A 24,555-nucleotide genomic window follows, 5' to 3' on the forward strand; every position below is an offset into this window, starting at 1 on the left:
TCGGTATGGTTTTCGATTTAGACAAAAAACTGAACCGCATGAAACTAAACCCATGCCTTCGTTGAATGGGCCACATATAACTAAAGTCAACTTGATTAATTACTTAACTCGTCATTTACATAAGTTGAGGCACAATTTTCATTTACAAGTGTAAGAAAATATCACATAAATTATATAGGTAGTATCTTGTATCATGATAAACTTCAAAGTTAGTACAATAATTAATTCCTATTAATTTTTTTTTTTCTGAAATTCCTAATAATTGAAAATATTTTGAGAATTGAGAATTTAATAAAAAAATTCAAGAAATGTCAATAAAAAGGGAAGAAAAAAAAAAAGAAAAAAAAAAAAAAAAAAAAAGAAGGAAGAAATGAGAACCACCGGTTTTAGTTGGTACTGAAATTTCAGCGGCTTGGAAGGTGCCAAAATCCCAACATACCCGACGGCGTCGTCTCTCGCACTGCCTTCGTTCCTCTTTGAGGCTTTGATATTATTATGCGTTTTACCGTCAAAGGCAAAGTTGCAGGAAAACTACAAATATTATGGGAGAGAGAGGATGGAATTAGAAAACGTTGCCTTATCGCAAATGTATTTTGATAGGTAAAGAAGCAGCCACACATATACACAACCACGACCACAACCTCAACTTCTCTCTGTCCTCACTCTCTTTCCCAACTTCCTGTTTACATACACACACCACCCTCCCTCTCTCCTCACTCTCTTTCTCTATCAGCCCAACAAACCCAAGTGCTGGAATTTCAATCATTGTTCTTGGAGGGAGGTAAAGCTGCTATCTTTCTCTACCAGGTGTTGGATTTTTGATTTGGGGTTCCATTTTTTTTGTGTGTTTTTTGTGTTGGGAACTATACTTTTGTTGTTAGTTGTTGAATTGGAGTATTGGGTATCTCGAATTTTGTTTAAATTGTAGTAATTTCCATACAAGTTTACATTTTTGTGTGGGAATTCGAGAGAGTTTAGAATATTTATGGGCGGTTGTGTTGTGGGGTCTCCATGCTAGTTCTGGTAGGAAGCATGGAGGGAACAATGGCTTCTTTGGTTTCCCTGGTTAGTTGGGGAGGTCTTACAATTGCGGGTTCATCCGAAAGGTCACGCTTGCTTGTTAGGAAAGTTTCTTTGCCTAAGACAAGTTTCAAGGGTAGTAGGAGATGGCATTGTCTAAGGTTATCCGTGTGTAAATATTCGGTCACAACTACTGATTTTGTTGCCGAGCAAAGCAATGAGGTATCCCTTGATTCTAACGACTATGGAGGAACTAAAGTTGTTTCTGATGCCAGTGCTGATTTTGTACTTAAGCCCAGTCCGAAGCCAGTATTGAAGTCCTCTGGGGGTTCCAGTACTGAACCCCTTTTAGGTATTGATGCGGCTGACTGGGACCCCTCAAGAATTAGTGGGGATTCAGATGAAGAAAACGAAGAAGAGAGAAATACAGTGATTGAATCGCTTGGAGAGGTTTTGGAGAAGGCTGAAAAGTTAGAAACTGCAAGAGTGGGTGAATTGGGTACTAAGACGGATAGTGGCTCTGTAAATAAACCTGCACCATCTAATGCAAGTGTTAATTTGCGAAATGCTAAACCAGTGGACACAGCGGCAACTAGTAAGTCTAAAACTTTGAAAAGTGTGTGGCGTAAAGGAGACACAGTCGCAACTGTGAAAAAGGTTGTAAAGGAATCACCTAAAGTTAGTAATACAATTCGAAATGAGGAGACAAAGACGGGAGGAGAGGTAAAGGTAGAGTCTCAACCCCGTGCTCCTTTAAGAACCCCTCAGCCCCCCTTGAGACCTCAACCAACATTACAAGCAAAACCTTCTACAGCTCCTCCACCCACAGTGAAGAAACCTGTTGTGTTGAAGGATGTGGGGGCAGCTCCAAAGTCGTCAGAGATTGATGAAGCTGATTCGTCCGCAAAAACTAAAGAACGGAAGGGACCAATTTTGATTGACAAATTTGCTTCCAAAAAGGCAGTGGTTGATTCTGTGATTTCTCAAGCTGTTTTAGCTCCTTCAAAACCAGGAAGGGGCCCTTCCCCTGGAAAGGTCAAAGAAGGGTTTCGGAAGAAAGATGCAGCTGGATTACGGAGGCGGAAAGTTGCTGAGGATATTCTGGACGAAGACACGTCGGAACTCAATGTCTCTATTCCTGGAGCAGCAAGGAAAGGGAGGAAGTGGAATAAAGCAAGCAGGAAGGCAGCGAGACTTCAGGCTGAGAAAGAGGCGGCTCCTGTTAAAGTCGAAATTCTAGAGGTCGGTGAAGATGGTATGTTGGTAGACGATTTGGCGTTCCATTTGGCAACAACTGAATCCGAAATTCTTGGATATCTGTACTCTATGGGAATTAAGCCGGATGGGGTTCAAACTCTGGACAAAGATATGGTAAAGATGATTTGTAAAGAGTATGACGTGGAAGTTATAGATGTTGATCCTGTGAAGGTGGAAGAAATGGCAAGAAAGAAGGAAATACTTGATGAAGATGACCTAGACAAACTACAAGACAGACCTCCCGTCCTCACTATAATGGGTCATGTGGATCATGGCAAGGTAAATGTCATTCATTTGTTTATATTTCCTAATCTGTTTTTTTGCATCCTCGTTTCTTTTGTAGTTCCTGTTGTTTATTTTATTTTATTCTATAATTTGTATTTATACTTCAGCATTTCTAATATTTTCTGTTGGTCACTTGGCAGACTACCCTGTTGGATCATATCCGGAAGAGCAAGGTAAACAGTGCTGCTATAATACTCTAATTCCTCCCTTCAGTTTATTTTGAAATGACCTTAGTGTACATGATTTTGGATCTTCATTATTTTTGGTAAACTTAAACACTTAATTCAGTGGTTTGGTAATAATATATTGAATGTCCACTTACAGTTTGGCATTGGTATTAAACTGTGGAGCTATGTGAAATTGGTGCTAATAAACTGGTATATATTCACAGGTTGCTGCCTCAGAGGCTGGTGGAATTACACAAGGAATTGGGGCATATAAGGTGCTTGTACCAATTGATGGAAAGTTGCGATCATGTGTTTTCCTTGATACTCCTGGACATGAGGTACAATCAGTTCCCTGTTGTTAACAATTGGAAAACTCTCTCTCTCTCTCTCTCTCTCTCTCTCTGCATTTAAGCACCTTGTTTTATCTTCATTTTTCTGGATTCGGGTTCTGTAACTTTCCTGCACTTTTATTTCCTTTAGATTTTTATTATTTTTATTTTTATTTTTATTTTTAATTTCCTTTAGGTGATCTATTATATCCATTCCTGTAGGCATTTGGTGCAATGAGAGCTCGTGGAACAAGGGTGACAGACATTGCTATCATTGTAGTGGCAGCTGATGATGGAATCCGCCCGCAAACAAAAGAGGCCATAGCTCATGCTAAAGCTGCTGGAGTGCCAATTGTAATTGCTATAAATAAGGTATGCCAAACACAGCGGTAGTATTTTATTTGTTAAAACTTTTTATTTGAATAAAGAAAAAGGAAGAATTGATGTTTTGCTTGCATTTCACATGGCATCCCATTTGTTGAATCTCAAATTTTTCTATTTTTATTGTACCAGATAGACAAGGATGGAGCTAATCCAGATCGAGTTATGCAAGAGCTTTCTTCTATTGGCCTAATGCCAGAGGACTGGGGTGGTGACATCCCAATGGTCCAGGTTGGTATTCATGCAGTGAAGTTGTGCTTGCATATTTCATTTATGTTTTAAACTCTTTCTGAGTGCTTTCCTGCATGGGTTTGAACAGATTAGTGCTCTTAAAGGGAAGAATATAGATGAGCTTTTGGAAACTGTTATACTAGTTGCAGAGGTAAATTTGATGTCTATGGATGTTTACAAATTAGCTATTCTCCTTCTTGTATACTAACCATTTATATGATTGTTCTAGTTGCAAGATTTAAAGGCAAATCCTCATAGAAGTGCAAAAGGCTCAGTCATTGAGGCTGGTCTTCATAAATCTAAAGGACCTGTAGTTACACTTATAGTGCAAAATGGAACCCTCAAACAAGGGGACATAGTAGTTTGTGGAGGAGCATTCGGAAAGGTTGGTGGATAACAATTTCGAACATCTCTTTTACTTAGATCTAATCCACCTTTATGTGGCTCAAATGGCCACCCTTTTGACTAACATGAAGGACTCTTTGTAATCGCTATGGTCAGGTGCGTGCTTTGTTTGATGATGGTGGAAATCGTGTCGACGAAGCTGGACCCTCTATACCTGTTCAGGTTGTTGTTCATATTCTTCTTCTTGTACTTTTGATTTAATCTTCTTTAATTATTTTTCTGTTGTTTTAAGTGGTGGCTTAATTCAAAAGTAGAAATTGAAATTTTGCGAGTTTGTTTGCAATTTAAGTGGATCAAGTAGACCCAAAATTCATTGTAGGGGTTCTAATTGGAGAATTACAAGGCGACATATGCGAGATACTTAAGTGATGTGATGGTGAAATTTTGCAAGTTTGGTTGCAATTGAAGTGGCAAACTAGTCAGCAACATTTTTGCAAGCACATTGAATGGTCAACTGTACCTGGGTTCCTTTCTAGTTTCTATATAAAGACGCAACAGATAGGGCATTGGATATTCCAGATGCTGTGACAGCTTTTGGGTTATAATTTCATGTAAATCAATATGGCTCTTGACATGCAAGTGTTTGCATTGGTACCTGTTCATTATTTGGGTTTTCCATATGCTGTCACAGCAGTTATAATCTCGAGTTAATCAGTATGGTTCTTAACATGCAAGTGTTTGTATTGGTACATGTTACTCCTCTACTTGCCATTTTGCTGGCATTATGATTACTATAAGCAATTACATTTGACAAGATAAACGACACAGCTGTCTGTAATCATTAATGTTTGTAACATAACTGTAAGCAGGTTTGATTTGGTACAGATTTCTCTGATCTTTAATAACATTATTCTTTAAACGTTGCTTCCACATATTCCTGGAATTCGTGAAAAGATTTTTTTTTTTTTTTTTTTTTGCTATATCTCCTTAATGTTTTATTATGCCCCCTTTGGTGCATGATACTTGTTTCACTGCCCTGAATGACAATCTCTTTGTCTTCTTGTAGGTTCTTGGATTAAACAATGTTCCTATTGCTGGTGATGAATTTGAAGTTGTCAGCTCCCTTGATATTGCACGTGAAAGGGCAGAGTTGCGTGCTGAGTCATTGCGAAATGAACGTATATCAGCTAAGGCTGGCGATGGCAGGGTTACTCTTTCTTCCTTAGCTTCTGCAGTCTCAGCAGGAAAGCTGTCGGGAATAGACTTGCACCAGCTAAATATTATTCTGAAGGTTGATCTTCAGGTATGCATATTCATCTAATTGTCATGAGTCAGTATGGTAACTGGAGAGATTTTTCAGTGTACTGGGAGCACAGCCCGTTACACCAAGTGTTATAATTCAAATGGTTGGATACTTGAAAAATAAATTTCCAAACATTTGTATCATGACACTTGGTGTAGCAGGCTGTGTTCCCGCTACATTGAAAAATTTATTTGGTAACTGGTCCTTTGATAATCAGTGATTCATTATTTATTTAAACTATACTGTAATTATACCATAAATTCCCCTATCATGTTTAGGGATCCATCGAGGCTGTCAGACAAGCCCTGCAGGTGCTTCCACAAGATAATGTCACCTTGAAATTTCTCTTGGAAACAACAGGCGATGTGAGCACCAGCGATATTGATCTTGCTGCTGCTAGCAAAGCTATAATTTTTGGATTCAATGTCAAAGTACCAGGATCTGTAAAAAGCTATGGAGATAACAAAGGGGTTGAGATTCGCCTATATAGAGTTATATATGAACTCATTGATGATGTACGAAATGCGATGGAAGGACTCCTAGAGCCTGTTGAGGTATCAATAAACTTAAGCACCATATCTCTTTGGTTTTAATTTTATTGAAAGCATTGAATTTTAGGGGACTAATGTTGTTGGAAATTTCAGACAGATTTACCTTTGACATTATTACTTGTGTATTGATAGGAACGAGTGACAATTGGATCAGCAGAAGTCCGGGCCATATTCAGCTCTGGAAGTGGTCGTGTTGCTGGATGCATGATAAATGAGGGAAAAGTTGTTAAAGGCTGTGGCGTGGAGGTCATTCGAAGGGGAAAAGTAGTACATGTTGGCCTTGTTGATTCATTGAAACGGGTCAAGGAAGTTGTGAAAGAGGTAATTTTTATAGCTTACTTTAATTGTATGGGTCATTTTGTCAAATTTATAGAAAATTGCAAAAAGGGGAGCGAGCAACCTAGTGTATGGGAATTGTAAAATAGATATACTTAAAAGTCACAACCTAGAGCATGTTGCATACTTCCCGTCCTCTGGATCTGCGGCCAGCCTGGATTTCAAAGCACACAAATAGCTGAATGATAGAACCTTTAGCTTCAGTTGTGTTTGTTCTTCGTAGGCATGTATCTGCATTTCCACTGTGGCATAAAAGATTTAGTTCATGATACTATATATTGTACAAGTTAGTGAATACACGAAAACTAATAATTAATTTTGATCAAAGGACATAGTCGGTGTCAATCTTTAGCTTTGACAGAGGTTTTCTTTCTTGTTTTTACATTTTTGTTTTTGGCGTTTCTTTAAGTTGGCTCAGATTTCATGGTGATCCCACGTTTAGAATTCTTTTGGTACTTGGCATGTGCTTTAATGTCTTCTGTTGGTGATGAGCTATATTTTCTCCTCTTGGCTAGGTAAATGCTGGACTAGAGTGTGGAATTGGGGTGGAAGACTACGACGACTGGGAGGAGGGAGATAGCCTTGAGTTCTTCAACACAGTTCAAAAGAAGCGGACACTTGAGGAGGCGTCCGCTTCAATGGCAGCTGCAGTGGAAGGAACAGGAAGAAGGGTGCAAAATTGAAGAATCCTCTTTTGCGCATGTTTTGACGGAAGCAAAATACGATCACCTTCAACCCGGCATACCACTATGATCAGCACCTCGACAGGTTTGCATCGGTCAGTACCCGCACATGCGTTTAATTTCAGTGTGAGGTGCTAAGAATCTGATGCGAAGATGAATGTACCCTTGTGTTGTATGGTATTACACTGTATATAATTCATACAATGTAGACTTGATCTTGTTTTGTAAAGAGGGAAAGGGACATTCATCAAGTTCCTTGTAGTTCCAATTTGGGGAAGAAGGGCACTTGTAACACAACATTAAAGTTTCAGAAAAAAGTTACAAAATTCTTTATGATGATCTGGCCTTGATGCATCATCTCATCTCACTTTGAAAATGTCATCTTGCACCCTTCTGTTATACAAAATTTCCCTTGTAATGCACTTTAATATTTTTGGAGTGCTAACAACGCTATTTCAAACAATATATATGATTAGAGTTGACGAATATATTCTACAATTCTTCTACCGTGTCAAATTTGTATTTAATGAGTAACATATGACGATGGAAATGTGGGTTAAATTAGTTAATCAGAACAAAGTGCTAATTTTTTGCACTCGAGTTTGAATATCTTTGACAATCGATTGGGAGTAATTTGAATAGTTTATATGGATATGATTCTAATTTCGTACATTATAAAAAGAGCAAGCCAAAAATACAAAGAATCAAAGGATCCGAATACAACTTAGGAAAAATCAAAGGGACTTGACAAAAGATAAAAGTGCCACGTGGGAGAAGCTACAGTCCAGAAAAGCTATGATCACCTACGCTCGTCCCCCGGCCAAGAAATTTCAAAATTCGAAAAAAGCCAACGGTCGTTCGACTCTCATTTGCCTCCGAAAAAGCGTAACGCAGAGAGATTGAATGGGCCAACGAGATTAACGCCTTTCTCTTCTTTCCTTCGGTGTTCGTTCAGATTCAAATTTCCCACTTACCTTTTTGGGGTTCGCCGATAAAGATTCATCATCGCCATCATCATAGTCGTTGATTAATTCAATTCAAAACGACGGCGGTTTGAGCAGCAGAACATTCGGCATTTATCAATTAATGGAGGAGCAGGACCAGTGCGACTCTCCTCGGAACAGCTCCACTGCCGCCACCAACAACTCTCCCTCTGACTGTAAGTCCGAGATTTCAGTTTCATGAGTGGTTGTATAATTACTTGACGTTGATTGCCTCTCTTTTGTGCTTTGGCAGACAATTGGCTTTGCTCGCAGTTGCAGCGCTTGACAATGGTGGATCCTGATTATCACGATGCGGATGCAAATGAAGGTAATTTCATGAGAAAAGAACCAGACTTTTACTTCTTTTTTGGTTTCTCAGTATTCGATTTGTGTTCTCTCTGAATCCCAATTGCGGGAATTGAATTATGAGTCTATTTGTGGATTTGGATCTGCTTAGGATCGGTCAGGTGTAGTGATTCGGTTTCTTGATTTCAGTCGGTGTAGATTGCTGTCAGGAAAATTCTGAAAGCTCGGAAGTCGTTAGTACGCCAAAATCCAGGGACCCAGTTTCAAATGATGGTAAATTGGAGTAGCCTTTCCTTTTTACAATCAGTAAATTTAGCCAGAATTCTTGGATTTGACTTCAGAGTTTTCTAGAATTTGATTATCTTACTTGTTTTTTCAGGCCGGTCAATGGTGGGGTTTTCGCTTACTTCTCCTGATTTGGTGATCTGTGCTGGGTCACCCGATTTACCCCAAACCAGCTATGGAGATTCCCCTGAGTTCTTGGAAAGCAAGTTCCATCAAAAGATGGATTCTTCTATTGAGCTCTCTTTTGAGAATGGAATCGACGAGTCTCAAGTAACAGATACCCATAAGACTCCAACTGTGAAGTTCTCCACCACATTGTGCCAAACTTTTAGGGAAGATTTGTCACCTGAAGCTTCATTCGAGCTTCTTCCGCCTCTGGCGCAAAATGACAAGTTAGAGGAAGCTTCCCTTCCCAATACGAGCAACAACAGAGGCTGCACTGATGCTTTCCTGAGCAGCGTGGCAGAATGTGGATCACCAAAGGTAAAGCTTCTTAACACTCTCACTTTCGATGTAGTTTAGCAGCAAAATAAATTAGGATATTTAGATCTTCTGTGCAAATCATTTCATTACAGGATACAGGTAATACCGACGGAGAAGGAGACTATCATAAGCTGCTAATATGTTATGAGAAACAGAAGAAGGAATTACAAGAGATGAGGAGTGCATTGGAGGAGTTGAAAAAGCAAAACTATTCCAAGAGTAGAGAATGCCAAGAAGCTTGCAGTTCTTTAAAGGAACTCCAAAACGAACTCATGCGCAAGTCTATGCATGTTGGATCTTTGGGTATGGTAATAGTATTCTGTGCCTCTTAACCGTTTGAACCATCTGCAAACATGGTACATTGATGCTTGCCCATTGCAGCTTTCGCCATCGAGGGACAAGTGAAAGAAAAGAGCAGATGGTTTTCGTCATTGAGAGATTTGACAAGAAAACTTAAGGTACGAAGCTGTAAATAACAAGATGCCTTTTGACTACACTGGATATCATTGCAGTGATTTGAAAAAGGTTGATTCAACAGATCATGAAAATGGACCACATCAAGCTATCAGAGGAGGCTTTGGCATATAAGATGTGCCTTGAAGATATGAATGAAATGAGGTCTACCATTCGTTCCACTTGTAAGTTAGACGTGCCCATGCGTTCCAGGTGATGACATTTTTTAATTTCAAGATAAGATATTTGTTTTGGTTTTTCTGACTCTGGCTGTTTTACGTTTGCAATAGTAAATCAGCAAGTAAATTTGCATAATGATCTGAAGACTAAGTTTATTGAAGGGGCCAAAGAACGGAAGGAACTCTACAACAAGGTGCTAGAGTTGAAAGGTTAGGAGTTGGCTATATTTAGTTGAAAAGGTCTAAAAGGGTATGAAATAGAAGGGGATTTCTGACATTAATTTTTCCCGCTTGTAGGAAACATAAGGGTCTTTTGCCGTTGCAGGCCTCTAAACACTGAGGAAGTTGCAGCAGGAGCTGCAATGGCTATTGAATTTGAATCTGCTAAAGATGGTGAGCTCAGTGTCAAATCAAATGGGGTCACCAGAAAGACCTTCAAGTTTGATGCTGTATTTGGTCCTCAAGCAGAACAAGGTATACAAACAATAATATACATGATTTTTGTTTGGTATATCTATAGAAGTACAAAAGCTCCGTACAGTAATATGTTTCCTTTTTTCTTTGTCCTATTTAGTTGATGTTTTCGAAGACACGGCTCCATTTGCAACATCGGTTTTAGATGGGTACAATGTGTGCATATTCGCGTATGGGCAGACCGGAAGTGGAAAAACCTTTACAATGGAGGGGACAGAAGAAGCTCGAGGAGTCAATTTTAGGACTCTTCAGGAATTGTTTCGTATAATTAGAGAGCGAAAAAAGTTACATCGATATGATGTATCAGTTAGCGTTTTAGAAGTCTACAACGAGCAGATACGAGATTTACTAGTTTCAGGGAATCAGCCAGGAACAGCTGCCAAAAGGTAAGATCCTTACGCATCGTTCTTCTTTTTCCTACTTCCAAATCTGGTGAAAGATCCTTATACTACTGTATATTCCTTGATATGTGGTTTCTTCTAAATTCGTGTGTTGAAGGAAAGTCATTTATCATAATTAGACATGCTTTTATTTTTTCATAAAACTCCACCCATTTAGCTTGCATTTAAAATATCACCGTGCGGTTGATTTTCTACATCTTAAAAGTGGGAAATCTTTCTATTTCCATTTCTTAACATTCGGTTTTTCTAATGTGATGATTCGCTATGCATGTCACCTTGATGTTCCATGTCTTCGAGTGCGAAGGATGGTACGTTATGGGATCATTTCAAGATAATAGCATCTCACAGTATTGCGATAATTTTGTAGGCTAGAAATAAGACAAGTCGGTGAGGGGATACATCATGTTCCAGGTCTGGTTGAGGCACATGTAAACAACATGAGTGAAGTCTGGGAAGTTTTGCGAACTGGCAGTAATGCAAGGGCTGTTGGCTCAACCAATGCCAACGAGCATAGTAGCCGGTCACATTGGTCTGTATATCTTGGTTACAGTCAAATTAGTTCTAATTTGTGTCAAATAGGCTCTGGAACAAGATCGATTGCTAAATGTTCGAGTGGTCCTCTCTAAATGCAGCATACACTGTGTAATGGTGAAGGGAGAGAATTTGTTGAATGGGGAATGCACAAGAAGTAAGCTCTGGTTGGTGGATCTAGCCGGGAGTGAGCGTGTAGCGAAGACAGAAGTGCAAGGAGAACGACTCAAGGAAACTCAAAACATAAATAGATCTCTGTCTTCCCTTGGTGATGTCATATCTGCACTTGCAACTAAAAGCTCACACATACCTTTCAGGTTAATGAATAGCTCTTTGTTTATGTTGGCCAGGTTGCCACATTATGCATTCAGCTATTACTTTCTTATACTAAATTATGTCTTCTGTACAGGAACTCGAAGCTTACTCACTTGCTTCAAGACTCTCTAGGTACTTCATTTGGATCACAGAAGAATCGACAATTCTTATTCTGAGTTGTTTAATATTCCAAGTTCATATTTTTTTATTCTCTGGTTTCTTGGATGAATTAAACGTAAAACTAATGAATATTATTCGTTGTTTCAGGAGGAGACTCGAAGACACTCATGTTTGTTCAGATAAGTCCTAATGAAAATGATGTGAGCGAGACACTTTGCTCACTGAACTTTGCAAGTAGAGTGCGAGGGATAGAGTTGGGTCCGGCAAAGAGGCAACTGGACACTTCTGAAATTTTGAGATACAAACAGATGGTAATTTACTGTGCTTGAGGCTAATGCAGATTCCGGATTTTGTTTAAAACCTTGACATTTTGCTACCATTGTGATTGAATAATTCATCTCTTAAATTTCTAACAATCTTGGATCCTTGGTATGCTAGTTTGAGAAAACCAAGCTAGACGCCAAGAGCAAAGATGTACAGATCAGGAAGATGGAGGAAACAGTTCATGGATTAGAACTGAAGATAAAAGAAAGAGAACTGAAGAATAAAAACCTGCAAGACAAGGTATTGTATACAAAAGGTCCCTTTTTCAGTTTATATTCATCAAGTATAAGAGTTTCAGGTACTAATGTAGTGCATTTTTCAGGTAAAAGAATTGGAAGCACAACTTTTAATCGAGAGAAAGCTGGCACGTCAGCATGTTGACACAAAGATAGCCGAGCAGCACCAGCAGCAAGTCAAACATCAACAAGATGAGCAATCTATTGCACCCACAAGGCCACCGTTTACAAACCGACCATTAGCAAGTCACAAGATCCTCAGTGAAACAGGCAGTGCATTGGGAAAAGATCAAGTAAACCCTCTCCAACCATTAACGGAGAAGACCAACAACAAACCCTCAGCACCCTTTTTTCATACATCGGATGGTTTTGTCAAGCATGTTGATGCTACAGAGAAAGAAAACAACCCCGAAATGGCTGAACAGTTTCTTGTTCCAAAGAAAACCGGAAGAGCCTCTATTTGTCCAACATTTCAGCGGATTCCAGTAACCGCAGCTCCAAGGCGCAACTCCCTAATCCCACTCCCAAGTGTACCACTCCGTGTCCAATCCCCACCACCTGCATTACCATTGGCACCCATAGCATGCGATGCTGCTAAGAAAGTTGATCCGGATGTGCCTGAGACTGACTGCATGCCAGAACAGACACCTTGTAGCAGTCCTAAAGTCATCAGAAATGGCGGGAAAAAGCTAAACAGCATAGTGAGAAGAAGCCTCCAAAAGAAAATCCAGATAAAGTCCCCAATGCCGCCGCACATGAGAAAAGGCGTGAATGTAGGGATGGAGAAGGTTAGAGTCTCCATTGGAAGCCGAGGGAGGATGGCGCACAGGGTGTTGCTAGGAAATGGCAGAAGGGCCGGAACTAAAGAAAGCCAGAAGCCTATTAGTCATAGGGAAAAGGAGAGGGGGTGGAATATAATTGGTACAGCAGCGAGAACTGCTACTAAAAGCTGATGACGATGCATGTACTTCATTCAGTTAAGGTGTGAGCATAGAGGTTATATTCTTGTAGCCTGCAGGCATGGAGAGGGAGGGGAGAGGGGTCACTTATTGTGGGTCGTGCTAATCATTTGTTTATTAACTAATGTACAGAACTTACGATTATGTTTGAGAATGTCAATGGTATGTGCTTTGTGGAGACACCTGATTAAGCACTGGTTTGGGAGTTGCGTAACTTAAAGTAGAGGTGGGAAAAAAAGCCGGGCTCCAATTTGTGTTTGGTAACTCAAGCAAGCCCAAGCCGAAAAGCGGAAGCCCTAGCAGTTCTCAGCTGCTTTCGAAAACCAATTTTTTTCGTTAGTTTTCCTTTTGTCGTATCACCAAAACATGAGTTAACAGTAGTCATTAATGAAATTTTGAATATGGCAATCCTACACCCCTCATCTCCCAGACTCACAACTCGATCTCTCCCTCCCTCGTCTCCCACTCGAGAAATCAATGGTCGCCAGATTCAATCAAAATTGAAAGGGGCACAAATTCTATCAATGAAAGAGGCATAAATTCAATCAAAATTGAAAGACAATATAACCCTAGGAATCTTGTCGATACAAGTAAAAAAAAAGTCGTCTCGTCTAAGAATTCTTCAATGTAACAGTTCTGAAATCAAACCAATCGCGATTAGTATTAACGCGACACATAAGCCATTATTTAATGAAGCATAATTATTTGGAGACTTGGTCGTCTGTCTTAAATTTTGTTTAAGCTGGCTGAGTGCAGCCGCAAAGAAATGATGGAAGTTGGAGTAGTTGACCAAAGAAAAAAAAAGTCTTGAGTTTGTATTACGCATCCCCCCTCCCCAATTTAATGCGAGGGGTAATACTAGATATATTAAATTTAGTCTACTTACCATTAATCTGACACCAGCTCAATTGATGTTTGGGTGCCTGAACCAAACATTGTGAGAATATTGTGCTTATATGAGAGATCCTGAACCAAACATTATTTGAAGTTATTTGAAGAAGTGTCCAACTTGACCAAAGGATGTTTATTTTAATTTTAGCACTTGATTCGATTGGACGACATATATAAAAATAACAGAGAAAGTAAGGGACACATAGCTCATGGAACTAGCAGAGGAAGTAATTAAAAGATTGCGGTCCTTTGCTTTATTTATTTATTTATTTATTTCTTTTCCTTCCAAATTAAAGCCAGTTTTATATTCGTTGTTGGACAACGAATTGAGATTTTAGAAGCAAATTTGTTGAATAATCCTTTGCTTAGACTTTTAATTATGGTGAATTCGTTAAGCATAATTGTGTTGTAGCTGTAGCCAATTTAATTTGCGTCTGCAATAGCCAATTTAATTACCCTAATTACTGGAAAGAATTGAATCCTTGAAAAGGAAGCTCACCACTACTGTCATAGGGCTTGAATACAGAGGGCTTCAGAGGCGGCAAACAAAGCCCCAAAAAACGAAAAACCAGGGTATCCTAATACTGAAAACAAAACCAAATTAAACACCCACATGTTGAACAAGAGGCTATTTCATCAGAGACAGAGAATACAAACAGGAAAGAGTTGCATGCCCAATTTACATAGGCTGTTTATGTTCTATTGATATATCAATTAATTAGTCTTCCAGTAAGTATCTTTCAATTGGAGAAAACCATTTTTGGTAATTAGAGTGTGAAGACATATCACGGGTTAAACTATCTATGAGTTGAAACAGCTAAAACAACTTAGATTAATTTGTAGGCGAAGTTTGGCTTCTAAATTCCTAGGTCCCAACTATGCTTACTTGATAGTTGATACTGCTCATTTGATCCTTAGATTAGTTTGTAGGCAAAGTTTGGCTTCTAAATTCTCAGGTCCCAGCTAAGCTTACTTGATACTACTGCTTTGATCCTTAAATTAATTTGTACGCCAAGTATAACTTCTAACTCCCAGCTAGGTTTACTTGATAATGCTCCTTTGATATTTAGATTAATGTGCTATGAAAAATATAGTAAATATAACATTACTCAGTTAATAAAAATCAATAAGTATCATAACATGTCAAATTGCTAGTATTAAAAAAATGGTAATAAAATATTTTTCTTTGCAGAAGACATGTATTTTTTTTCTTCTTACTTTGATTAATATTGTCAAGTATTTCTAAATTTAAATTTGTTACCATATCGATCAATAAGCATACATCAATAAACTAAGAGAACTGTTATTAGCATTCCAAATTATCATCTTCTCCAAGATGTATTTTTTTTCTTCTAATTATAGACAGTTGTCTTTTTTCCTTTGAAAGCCACTTAATACTGTGGTCTAGTGGTATTCATCTTCACTTATAAGTGAGAGGTTCTAGGTTCGATTCTCACTAAAGGCAAGTTTGACAACATTATTGTTAACCCATTGTGAGACTAAGCCCACCCCCTTAGTAAGATAATAACGTTGTTAAAAAAAATATTATAGAAAGTTTGGAATGCAAAATGAGATTTTTGAAGTGTCAATAACAATGTCCTAAATAAAGAACAACTTCATTAAAAACATTCTAAAAATCTCTGCTTAGCGTCTTGCCGAGCAAGGACCAAGCTGTTTTTTCACTGCACAAAGCAGGCAATACGAAAAGAATCCAAAGCTGATGACAAACGCTAGGATTGAAAGGATAAATTCGTCTTTTTGTTGTACATACAGGAAATAAAATAACAAAACACAAGGGAATTGGAGGGCAGAACAATCCGTACACTATTAATGAACAATACTTTTTTGCTTGCATCTTAGTATAGGTATGATATAACAAGATCCTCGGAGGAGATGGATCCCTTGTTTCAATGTTTTTGGAAGGGGTAGTGCCACTTGAGCAATTATAAAAATAAAAAATAAAGAAGTTTTTTTTTGCCAAAATGGTCCCTCAGGTTAGCATAACTAACTTTGATCTATAAGATTTGAAATTAATAGAAGTGCCTGAGTTTGTCTACCATCAATCGTGTCAAATAATTTTGGCCCATTGTTTATTATTGAGTGTATTTTTGTCATTTTAGTAGACTTACTTGATACTGTTGCTTTGGTTCTTAAATTAATTTATACGCAAAGTATGGCTTCTAACTCCTATATGGGCTTACTTGATACTGCTCATTTGATCCTTAGATTAATTTGTAGGCAAAGTCTGGCTTCTAAATTCCTAGGTCCCAGCTATGCTTACTGGATACTGCTCATTTGATTCTTAGATTAATTTGTAGGCAACGTCTGACTTCTAAATTCCCATCCCAGCTAAGCTTACTTGATACTACTGCCTTGATCTTTACATTAATGTGATATGAAAAATAAGGTAAGCGTAACATTACTCAATTAATAAAAATAAATAAGTATTATAACATGTAAACTTGCTATTATTAAAAAAATGCTAATAACAAATTTTTCTTTGCAAAAGACAGGTTTTCTTTTTTACTACTTTGATTAATATTGTCAAGTATTTCTAAACTTAGATTTGTTACCATGTCGATCAATAAATGTATACCAATAAAATAAGAGAACTATTATTAGCACTCTAAATTATCATCTTCTCACAAATGTACATTTTTCTTCTAATTATAGAAACTTTTCTTTTTCCTTTGAAAGCCACTTAGTACTGTAGTTTAGTGATATTCCTTTTTACTTGTAAGTGAGAGGTCTTATGTTCGATTCTCACTAAAGGCGAGTTTGACAACATTATTGCTAGCCCATTGTGAGGCTAAGCCTACCCCCTTAGTGAGATAATATTGTTTGTTCACCAAAAAAAAAAAAAAATTATAGAAAGTTTGGAATGCAAAATGAGATTTTTGGAATGTCAATGACAATGCCCTAAAATAAAAGACAACTTCATATTAAAAACATTCTAAAAATCCCCACCTAATGCCTTGCCGAGTGAGGACCAAGCACTCATTTCACTGTACAAAGCAGGCAATACGAAAAGAATCCAAAGCTGATGACAGACACTAGGACTGAAAGGATAAATTCTTCTTTTTTCTGTACAAACAGGAAATAAAATAACAGAACACAAAGGAATTGGAGAGCAGAACAGTTTGTACACTGTTAATGAACAATGCTTTTTTGCTTGGGTTTTAGTATAGGTACAATATAACAAGATCCTCAGAGGAAATGAATTCCTTGTTTCGATGTTTTTGGAAGGGTAGTGCCACTTGAGCAATTATAAAAATGTTTTTTTTTACCCCAAAATGGTCCCTCAAGTTAGCATAACTAACTTTGATCTATGAAATTTGAAATTAATAAAAGTGATCTTGAGTTTGTCTACCATAAATCATTTTGGTCATTCCGGAAAAAATATCCACTAAATAAGGATAACATGATAAAAATACCCTCATTTTTTGTCAAATAATTTTGGCCCATTATTTATTATTGGGACTATTTTTGTCATTTAAGTCGACTTACTTGATACTGCTGCTTTGATCCTTAAATTAATTTGTACGCAAAGTATGGCTTCTAACTCCTAGCTAGGCTTAGTTGATACTGCTCATTTTTGTCATTTAAGTCGACTTACTTGATACTGCTGCTTTGATCCTTAAATTAATTTGTACGCAAAGTATGGCTTCTAACTCCTAGCTAGGCTTAGTTGATACTGCTCATTTGATCCTTAGATTAATTTGTAGGCAAAGTCTGGCTTGTAAATTCCGAGGTCCCAGCTAGGCTTACTTGATACTGCTCATTTGATATTTAGATTAATTTGTAAGGAAAACTAATGAAAAGAGCTTGAAAACTTTGAGTTTTAATGATAAGGACAAAATAAAGGGTAATGGCTTCTAAATTCCTAGGTCCCAGCTAAGCTTACTTGATACGGTTGCCTTGATCCTTAAATTAATTTGTACGCCAAGTATGGCTTCTAACTCCCAGCTAGGCTTACTTGATACTGGTCCTCTTGATATTGCTCCTTTGATCTTTAGATTAATGTGATACGAAAACTATGGTAAGTGTAACTTTACTCAATTAATAAAAATGAATAATTATCATAACATGTCAACTTGCTATTATTAAAAAAAATGGTAATAACATATTTTTCTTTGCAAAGGACAAGGTTTTTTTTCATATATATGTTTTTAATTTTTTTATTATTATTTTTAATTTATTAATATTATCAAGTATTTCTAAATCTAGATTTGTTACCATGTCTCAATAAGCGTACATTAATAAAATAATAGAACTATTATTAGCACTCCAAATTATCATCTTCTCACAAATGTATTTTTTTTTCTTTTAATTATAGAAAGTTTTCTTTTTCCTTTGAAATCCACTTAGTACTGTAGTCTAGTGGTATTCCTCTTCATTTGTAAGTGAGAGGTCTTAGGTTTGATTCTCACCAAAAGCGAGTTTGAACAACATTATTGCTAGCTCATTGTGAGGCTAAGCTCACCCTTTAGTGAGATAATATCGTTTGTTAAAAAAGTCACTGTCTCGATTAATGCCTAGGTATTTGAAATTAAGAAAGGGCATTTAGACCATCTAGGCACCCGTCTAGGTGTCAACTCACTTAGAGAGAAAATAGATAACTTTCATTTTGCATTTTTTTCTTCAATATATTGTAAGAGACTTGTTGAATACTTAAATGAAATGAACACATATTATATGCTTGTTCTCCAGGTTTTGATTATGTTCTCATACTTCATAATTTATATGTCATTCTATTTTGTTGTTTATGATAAAATTATATATATTTTAAGCATAAACACACTTATTTACACGAAATATAATGGATTTACTTAATTCTGCCTAAACGATATGCCCCGTCTAGCCGTCTAGGCGCTATGCTCTATCCTACCGCCCGACTAGCACCTAGCGTCTTTTAGAATCTTAATTAAAAATGAGCAAATTATCTGTTTATAAGCATTATATGATATCTTATCGTTCACTTTTAGTATATCTATACCTGCTTGTCACGTAATTGGCAATATTAGCATTTAGGAATTGCCGGTCGCCTCCTATAAGTGATCACACATTGTTCACAAATCCTCCATTGCAATTTGCGTTGTGCTTTTATTTCAACTTCGTACTTTATAGGAAATCTGAGAGAGAGAGAGAGAGAGAAGGAAGGCATGAATCCTTCCCCTTATGAAGCAGCTGCAACTGGCGATGTTGGCTTCTTGGAAAAAATTAGAGACGGTCGTCTAACAGCTGATCTCTTTCAGAAAACACCTGAAGAGAACAATATTCTTCACATTGCAGCTGAATTCAAGCAAATAAACTTCATCAAAGAAGTGAAAATACATCATGAATCTCCCCGGTTTTGGGCCACCAACAAGAACGGCGAAACTCCTCTACATGTTGCTGCGAGAGTAGGATGTGATGAAGTAGTAAAGTTCCTCATTGACCACACAATATCGCTACCTATTGAAGGAGTTGATTCAGAAGAGGAACCAATTGACGGTGAGGCTTACAAAAAGCTACTCTGGATGACTAATTTGGAAATGGATACAGCTTTGCATGTTGCTGTTCGATACGATCATGCTGGAGTAGTGAAGCTTTTGATGAGAGCTGATCCTGAATTGTGCTGTTCACGTTACAGCATCAAGGAATCACCCTTGTTCCTTGCCTTTAGAGCCGGGTCTACCAGCATTGCCGATTATATTTTAAACGGGACTCCCACTCATATATCTCCTTCTTTTCAGGGAACAAATGGTGTGACAGCTTTGCACGCAGCAGCCACTCGAAAATACTTCGCCGACAAAGGTAATTAACTTCATGACATTGCTTGGTACTAGACCCTTCTTATGCATGGAATCCCATCGACATATAACTGGAGCATGATCCACAAAACTGAGATATGAATCTCAGTCCAGCTACAGCTAAGCAGGGTCCTTCTTAGGAGACTTTTTAGTTGGTATGCCTTATTTCATGTTTATGCTTGATTCCACAGAAAATTTTCTAATTTTTTGCATATCAACATTTTAGGAATTGTGGAATCTATGGTTTCCAGAAATCCTGGGATAATCAAAGAAGTTGATGAAATAGGGTGGACTCCATTACACTACGCATCACTGAAAGGGAACCTTATAGCAGCTAAACTACTGATTCAAAATTCTAACTCTGCTTGTTACATCCCAGACAAACTTGGAATGTTAGCTCTCCACGTTGCGGCATATGCAGGGCATACCCAAATAATTGATGAGTTGATTCGACTTTGTCCTGATATTTGCGATTGTGTCACTCAGAAAGGCCAAACAGCTCTACATGCAGCAGTTTTAGGCGAAAAAATAGATGTTGTGAAGTACATTTTGAAAACGCCTAAGCTTGCGATACATGTAAACAAAGCAGATAACGATGGAAACACTCCTTGGCATCTAGCTGCTATTCGCAAAAATAGTAAAATTGTTGCTATTTTAAGGAGAGACAGTAGGTTGAACAGAACTGCTATCAATAAAATTTTTTTGCAAGTTAGCGACATTTTGCTCGCCAATAACACGGGAAGAAAGGTATGCAAATCTTTTATTTATTTCCCTTGGATTTCAACTTTGAACTCTCTATTTTCTTTTCTTATATTGGAGAGAATCAAAGGCAGAACATATCTTAATCCAAATTCGTTACCTTTTTGTTTTTAAGTCCTGTATATGTTTATTAAAAGTGTAGTACTTTATTTATGTTTTAGGAAATCATAAAAAGTCGCAATGTTCAGTACCGGGGAGACATTGTCGTTCCCGTGCCAGATTTTCAACAAGAAATCAAGCAGGAGTTCAAGAAATTTGAATCCCAAGAGGAGATCAGTACGTCTGAGACGCTAGTCAATACTACAAATACGAGAGAAAACTTGCAGGCTTATTCGGATCCGACCTTCAATAGAAGTGATGCGAAACTTTTGGTAGCGACGGTCATTGCAACCGTTACATTTACAGCCCTTATCAACCCGCCTGGAGGGTTTAAAGAAGATGGAACACCAGTTTTAAGAGAAAAAGCAGCTTACAAAGTATTTTCGGTTTTTAACCAGCTATCCTTCGGACTCTCATTGAATGCGATATGTTATGAATCCATTCCAATATCTGTCCTATCCACCCGTCTGGCAACACCCGCGAGTTTTATTAAGTGTTCCATTGCTGGAATGTGGATAGCATTTTTGGCAGCCCAGATAGCAGTGGAACCCAAGCGGCCCGGGCAAAGTACGCTTAAATATTTTCTGTATGGCACCGATCACGAAACCGCTGTTTCTATTACGCTCCAGCTTATTGGTGTAATTGTAGACGCACTAGTTGTTATCTCGGTTGTGAAGCCTCTATTTCAAATAATCAAGCGGAAAAGAAGGATCCACGACTTCCAGAACCACGTAATTTAATGGCTCCTGGAAGTTATAAGTAATTGGTATTTATGGAAATGTTAGGGGTTGTTTGGTTTCAATTTAAAAATAATTTATACTTTTCAACAATGATGAATGTAACTGTATTACTTTCCAATTTTCTAGTACATTGATCGTCGTTACCATTCCAAAATTAGTGGAATCAAGAAATATAATCCTATAAAAAATAACGAGACAACAGTGAAAAACGGTCGTTCACAATATTGTTGTGCTTAAGTGTGTCGTAATTTAAAGTTAATTCACAACCGTTTTTCACCATCATACATATTTGTATCCCACAACGGCTATTACCAAACAACCTTTGTGTATTATTATCGTGTATTACATATATCCATCATTTTATAACGTTTAGTATGGTGTTAGACGACGGTATTTAACTTAAAATGTGCCGTGCAAAAGGGTTGGGCAATACTTGGAGTCTAACATTACTCATTAGGGTAAACTTCAGAATTCCTTCCTAAATTTGTATCTGTGTTTAGAATTCATTTGTGAACTAAAACTTCGTCAATTTACATCCTTAAATGTAACAAAACGTTCACCATTGGTCTGTTTGATCAACACCGTCAAACTTTTGGTCTTAAAAGACAATGTGCCACCCACGTGAGTTGTTTTCTTGGGGTATGTCGGGCAACAAGAGGAAAATCACCTAATAGTGCAATCTTTTCCATCAGAAAACACCTACTAAAAACCTTCATATTAAGCTGTATAACTGTTGTTAAGGAGGACATACCGTGTGAGTTATGAAAGATTCTAAACTTTCATAACCAGTAAGTTTTTTATCTTATTTTTCCTAACGTCAATGCATGAAATTGAAGTTGAAGGTCACAGGAAATTGAAGTTAAAGGTCACAAACCGTGTGAGATTTTTAACATAACCGCGGGTTTCTTTGGCTACTTCTTAATTTGATTAATTGACTTAACTGCAAGACAAGACAAGCTGAGAGTGAGAGAGTAAACCACCGGTTCATACTTAATTACAGAGCACATACTTTGTGGGCCTTCATTCTTGTCCATTAACTGGTGTCTAATTTGATTATTAAAAGTTGAGAGAGGAGAGTTCAATGCCATGTGAAGAGCATGGCATGCTAGACGATGTACAATACCATTAGCGAGTCCTCTCACTTATTGCTTGGAAAGAATTGAGCTAAAGCCATAGACTTTGGATCTTAGATTTAGTTGCATATTATCTGTCAAAGATGGGCCTTGGACCTTACTACTTTTGGGCTCGGAGGGGCGAAAAACTAAAGTATTATATTTACATTATTGTTTTTACAATTCAGTTTTTTTTGAAATGATACGATTGTTTACTAGAAACAGTTACAACTGTTTTGAAAGGATAAGATTGAATTCAAACAGTCATAACTATTGGTTTAAGCCATTATAAATATTGTTGGCAAGAATCCAATAACTACTGCACAAGTGTGGGATATATTTATGTCTCAGAAGATTGCTACTGCAAGCCTCTATATTCCGAAAACAAGTTAGTGATATCTGTTGTGATTTCATTTTCAACTTCATTTAATTATTCATATTGTGGTTTAATTATATAGCTGAATTAGATTTCTTTATAAACTGTGTAATTGTTATACATATTATATAATCCATATTTGATTGGTTCTAACACTTCATAGGAAATCTGAGAGAGAGATGGAAGGCATGATCCTTCTCTGTATCTAGCAGCTGCAACTGGTGAAGTTGGCTTCTTGGAAAACATTGGACACGGTCGTCTAACAGCTGATCTCTTTCAGAAAACTCCTAAAGAGAACAATATTCTTCATATCGTAGCTGAATTCAAGCAAATAAACTTCTTCAAAAAAGAGAAAATAAATCACGAATCTCCCGGGTTTTGGCAACCAACAAGAATGGTGAAACTCCTCTACATGTTGCTGCGAGAGTAGGATGTGATAAAGTAGTAACGTTCCTCATTGACCGCACAATATCGCTACCTATTGAAGGAGTTGATCCAGAAGAGCAACCAGTTGATGGTGAAGCTTACAAAAAGCTACTCCGAATGACTAATTTATACAGCACTGCATGTTGTTGTTCGATACTATCATGCTGGAGTAGTGAAGCTTTTGATCCTGAATTGTGTTGCTCATGTTATAGCACCAAGGAATCATCCCTTTTCCTTGCTGCTAGAGCCGAGTCTACCGGCATTGCTGGTTATATTTTGAACGAGACTCCCGTTCATATATCTCCTTCTTTTCAGCGAACAAATGGTGTGACAGCTTTGCACGCAGCAGCCACTCGAAAATACTTCGCCGACAAAGGTAATTAACTTCATGACATTGCTTGGTACTAGACCCTTCTTATGCACGGAATCCCATCAACATATAACTGGAGCATGATCCAAATCGACAACTGTATAATCAACTTAGTTATTGAGTATGACATATTGACAGTCGATAATATATCAATATCCTTAACTGAGATATGAATCCCAGTCCAGCTACCGTTGAGCAAGATCCTTCTTAAGCGACTTGTTACTTGGTATGCCTTATTTTCGTATGTATACTTGATTCCCACAACAAAATTTCTAATTTTTTCTATATCAATGTTTTAGGAATTGTGCAATCTATTGTTTCCAAAAATCCTGGGATAATCAAAGAAGTTGATGAAATAGGGTGGACTCCTTTACACTGCGCGTCATTGAGAGGGAACCCTAAAGCAGCTCATCTACTGATTCAAAATTCCAACTCAACTTGTTACATCTCAGACAAACTTGGAATGTCAGCTCTCCACATTGCGACATAAGCAGGGCACACCCTGAAGAGTTGATTCGATGCTGTCCTGTTACTTGTGATTTGGTCAATCACAAAGATTTTAGGTGCAGAAGATTTGATCTCTTCATACTCAAGTTTTTAGATTTTTAGGAAGTATCATGATCATCCAACAACAAGGGTCCCAAACAAAATTAAACATTCGCTCCATAGTTTTTAATTTGGTACGGAAAATCATGTAATGTATATATGTTTTACTTCTACTCAGTTTTCCTTAGCTATAATTTCATTAAGCGACATATGATTGATTACTTGGGATGTAGAACCATTTAGAATCTGGCTTTTAGGTTTATATACAAGTAGCAGCCCAAGTAGCAAATTGAAAATCGAGAATTTTTACACGCTGTTTTTAGTCTCTTAACACTATTATTATGTAACGTTAGACAATTGTCATGTAATTTGATTAAAATAAAGGGTACTAATATATACTCTTTCCTTTAATAATACCGTAGAATCGTCTTTTCTTTAAAACGGTATCTACCGAGTTAATCCTATCTCGACCATGTTTTAGTACTGTTGTAATAAAATTTATTTCGT

General features: G+C 37.5%; 3 protein-coding genes across 3 annotated transcripts; all 3 read left to right on the forward strand.

Moving 5' to 3' along the window:
- Positions 1 to 404: 404 nt before the first annotated feature.
- On the forward strand, positions 405 to 7,221 carry LOC137724573 (translation initiation factor IF-2, chloroplastic-like). Its single transcript, XM_068463338.1, has 12 exons — positions 405 to 2,556; positions 2,703 to 2,735; positions 2,954 to 3,067; positions 3,281 to 3,430; positions 3,572 to 3,670; positions 3,759 to 3,821; positions 3,900 to 4,055; positions 4,172 to 4,237; positions 5,082 to 5,318; positions 5,597 to 5,872; positions 6,002 to 6,190; positions 6,721 to 7,221. Exons 1-12 carry the CDS (start codon positions 1,012 to 1,014, stop codon positions 6,886 to 6,888), a joined length of 3,096 nt encoding a protein of 1,031 aa, XP_068319439.1. The 5' UTR covers positions 405 to 1,011; the 3' UTR covers positions 6,889 to 7,221.
- Positions 7,222 to 7,918: 697 nt separating this feature from the next.
- Positions 7,919 to 13,044, forward strand: LOC137726757 (kinesin-like protein KIN-14Q). The gene is made up of 16 exons (XM_068465715.1): positions 7,919 to 8,047; positions 8,125 to 8,199; positions 8,367 to 8,450; positions 8,557 to 8,945; positions 9,038 to 9,248; positions 9,327 to 9,403; positions 9,484 to 9,583; positions 9,689 to 9,787; positions 9,875 to 10,051; positions 10,152 to 10,437; positions 10,820 to 10,981; positions 11,085 to 11,300; positions 11,393 to 11,430; positions 11,566 to 11,729; positions 11,857 to 11,982; positions 12,065 to 13,044. Exons 1-16 carry the CDS (start codon positions 7,975 to 7,977, stop codon positions 12,929 to 12,931), a joined length of 3,144 nt encoding a protein of 1,047 aa, XP_068321816.1. The 5' UTR covers positions 7,919 to 7,974; the 3' UTR covers positions 12,932 to 13,044.
- Positions 13,045 to 18,990: 5,946 nt separating this feature from the next.
- LOC137724718 (ankyrin repeat-containing protein At5g02620-like) lies at positions 18,991 to 23,992 on the forward strand. The gene is made up of 5 exons (XM_068463434.1): positions 18,991 to 19,624; positions 19,847 to 20,367; positions 20,541 to 21,045; positions 23,194 to 23,508; positions 23,802 to 23,992. The coding sequence occupies exons 1-5, from the start codon at positions 18,991 to 18,993 to the stop codon at positions 23,990 to 23,992; spliced, it is 2,166 nt and encodes a 721-aa protein (XP_068319535.1).
- Positions 23,993 to 24,555: the final 563 nt, after the last annotated feature.

The sequence above is a fragment of the Pyrus communis genome, chromosome 2 (genome assembly GCF_963583255.1).
Source record: "Pyrus communis chromosome 2, drPyrComm1.1, whole genome shotgun sequence".
Classification (NCBI taxonomy): domain Eukaryota; kingdom Viridiplantae; phylum Streptophyta; class Magnoliopsida; order Rosales; family Rosaceae; genus Pyrus; species Pyrus communis.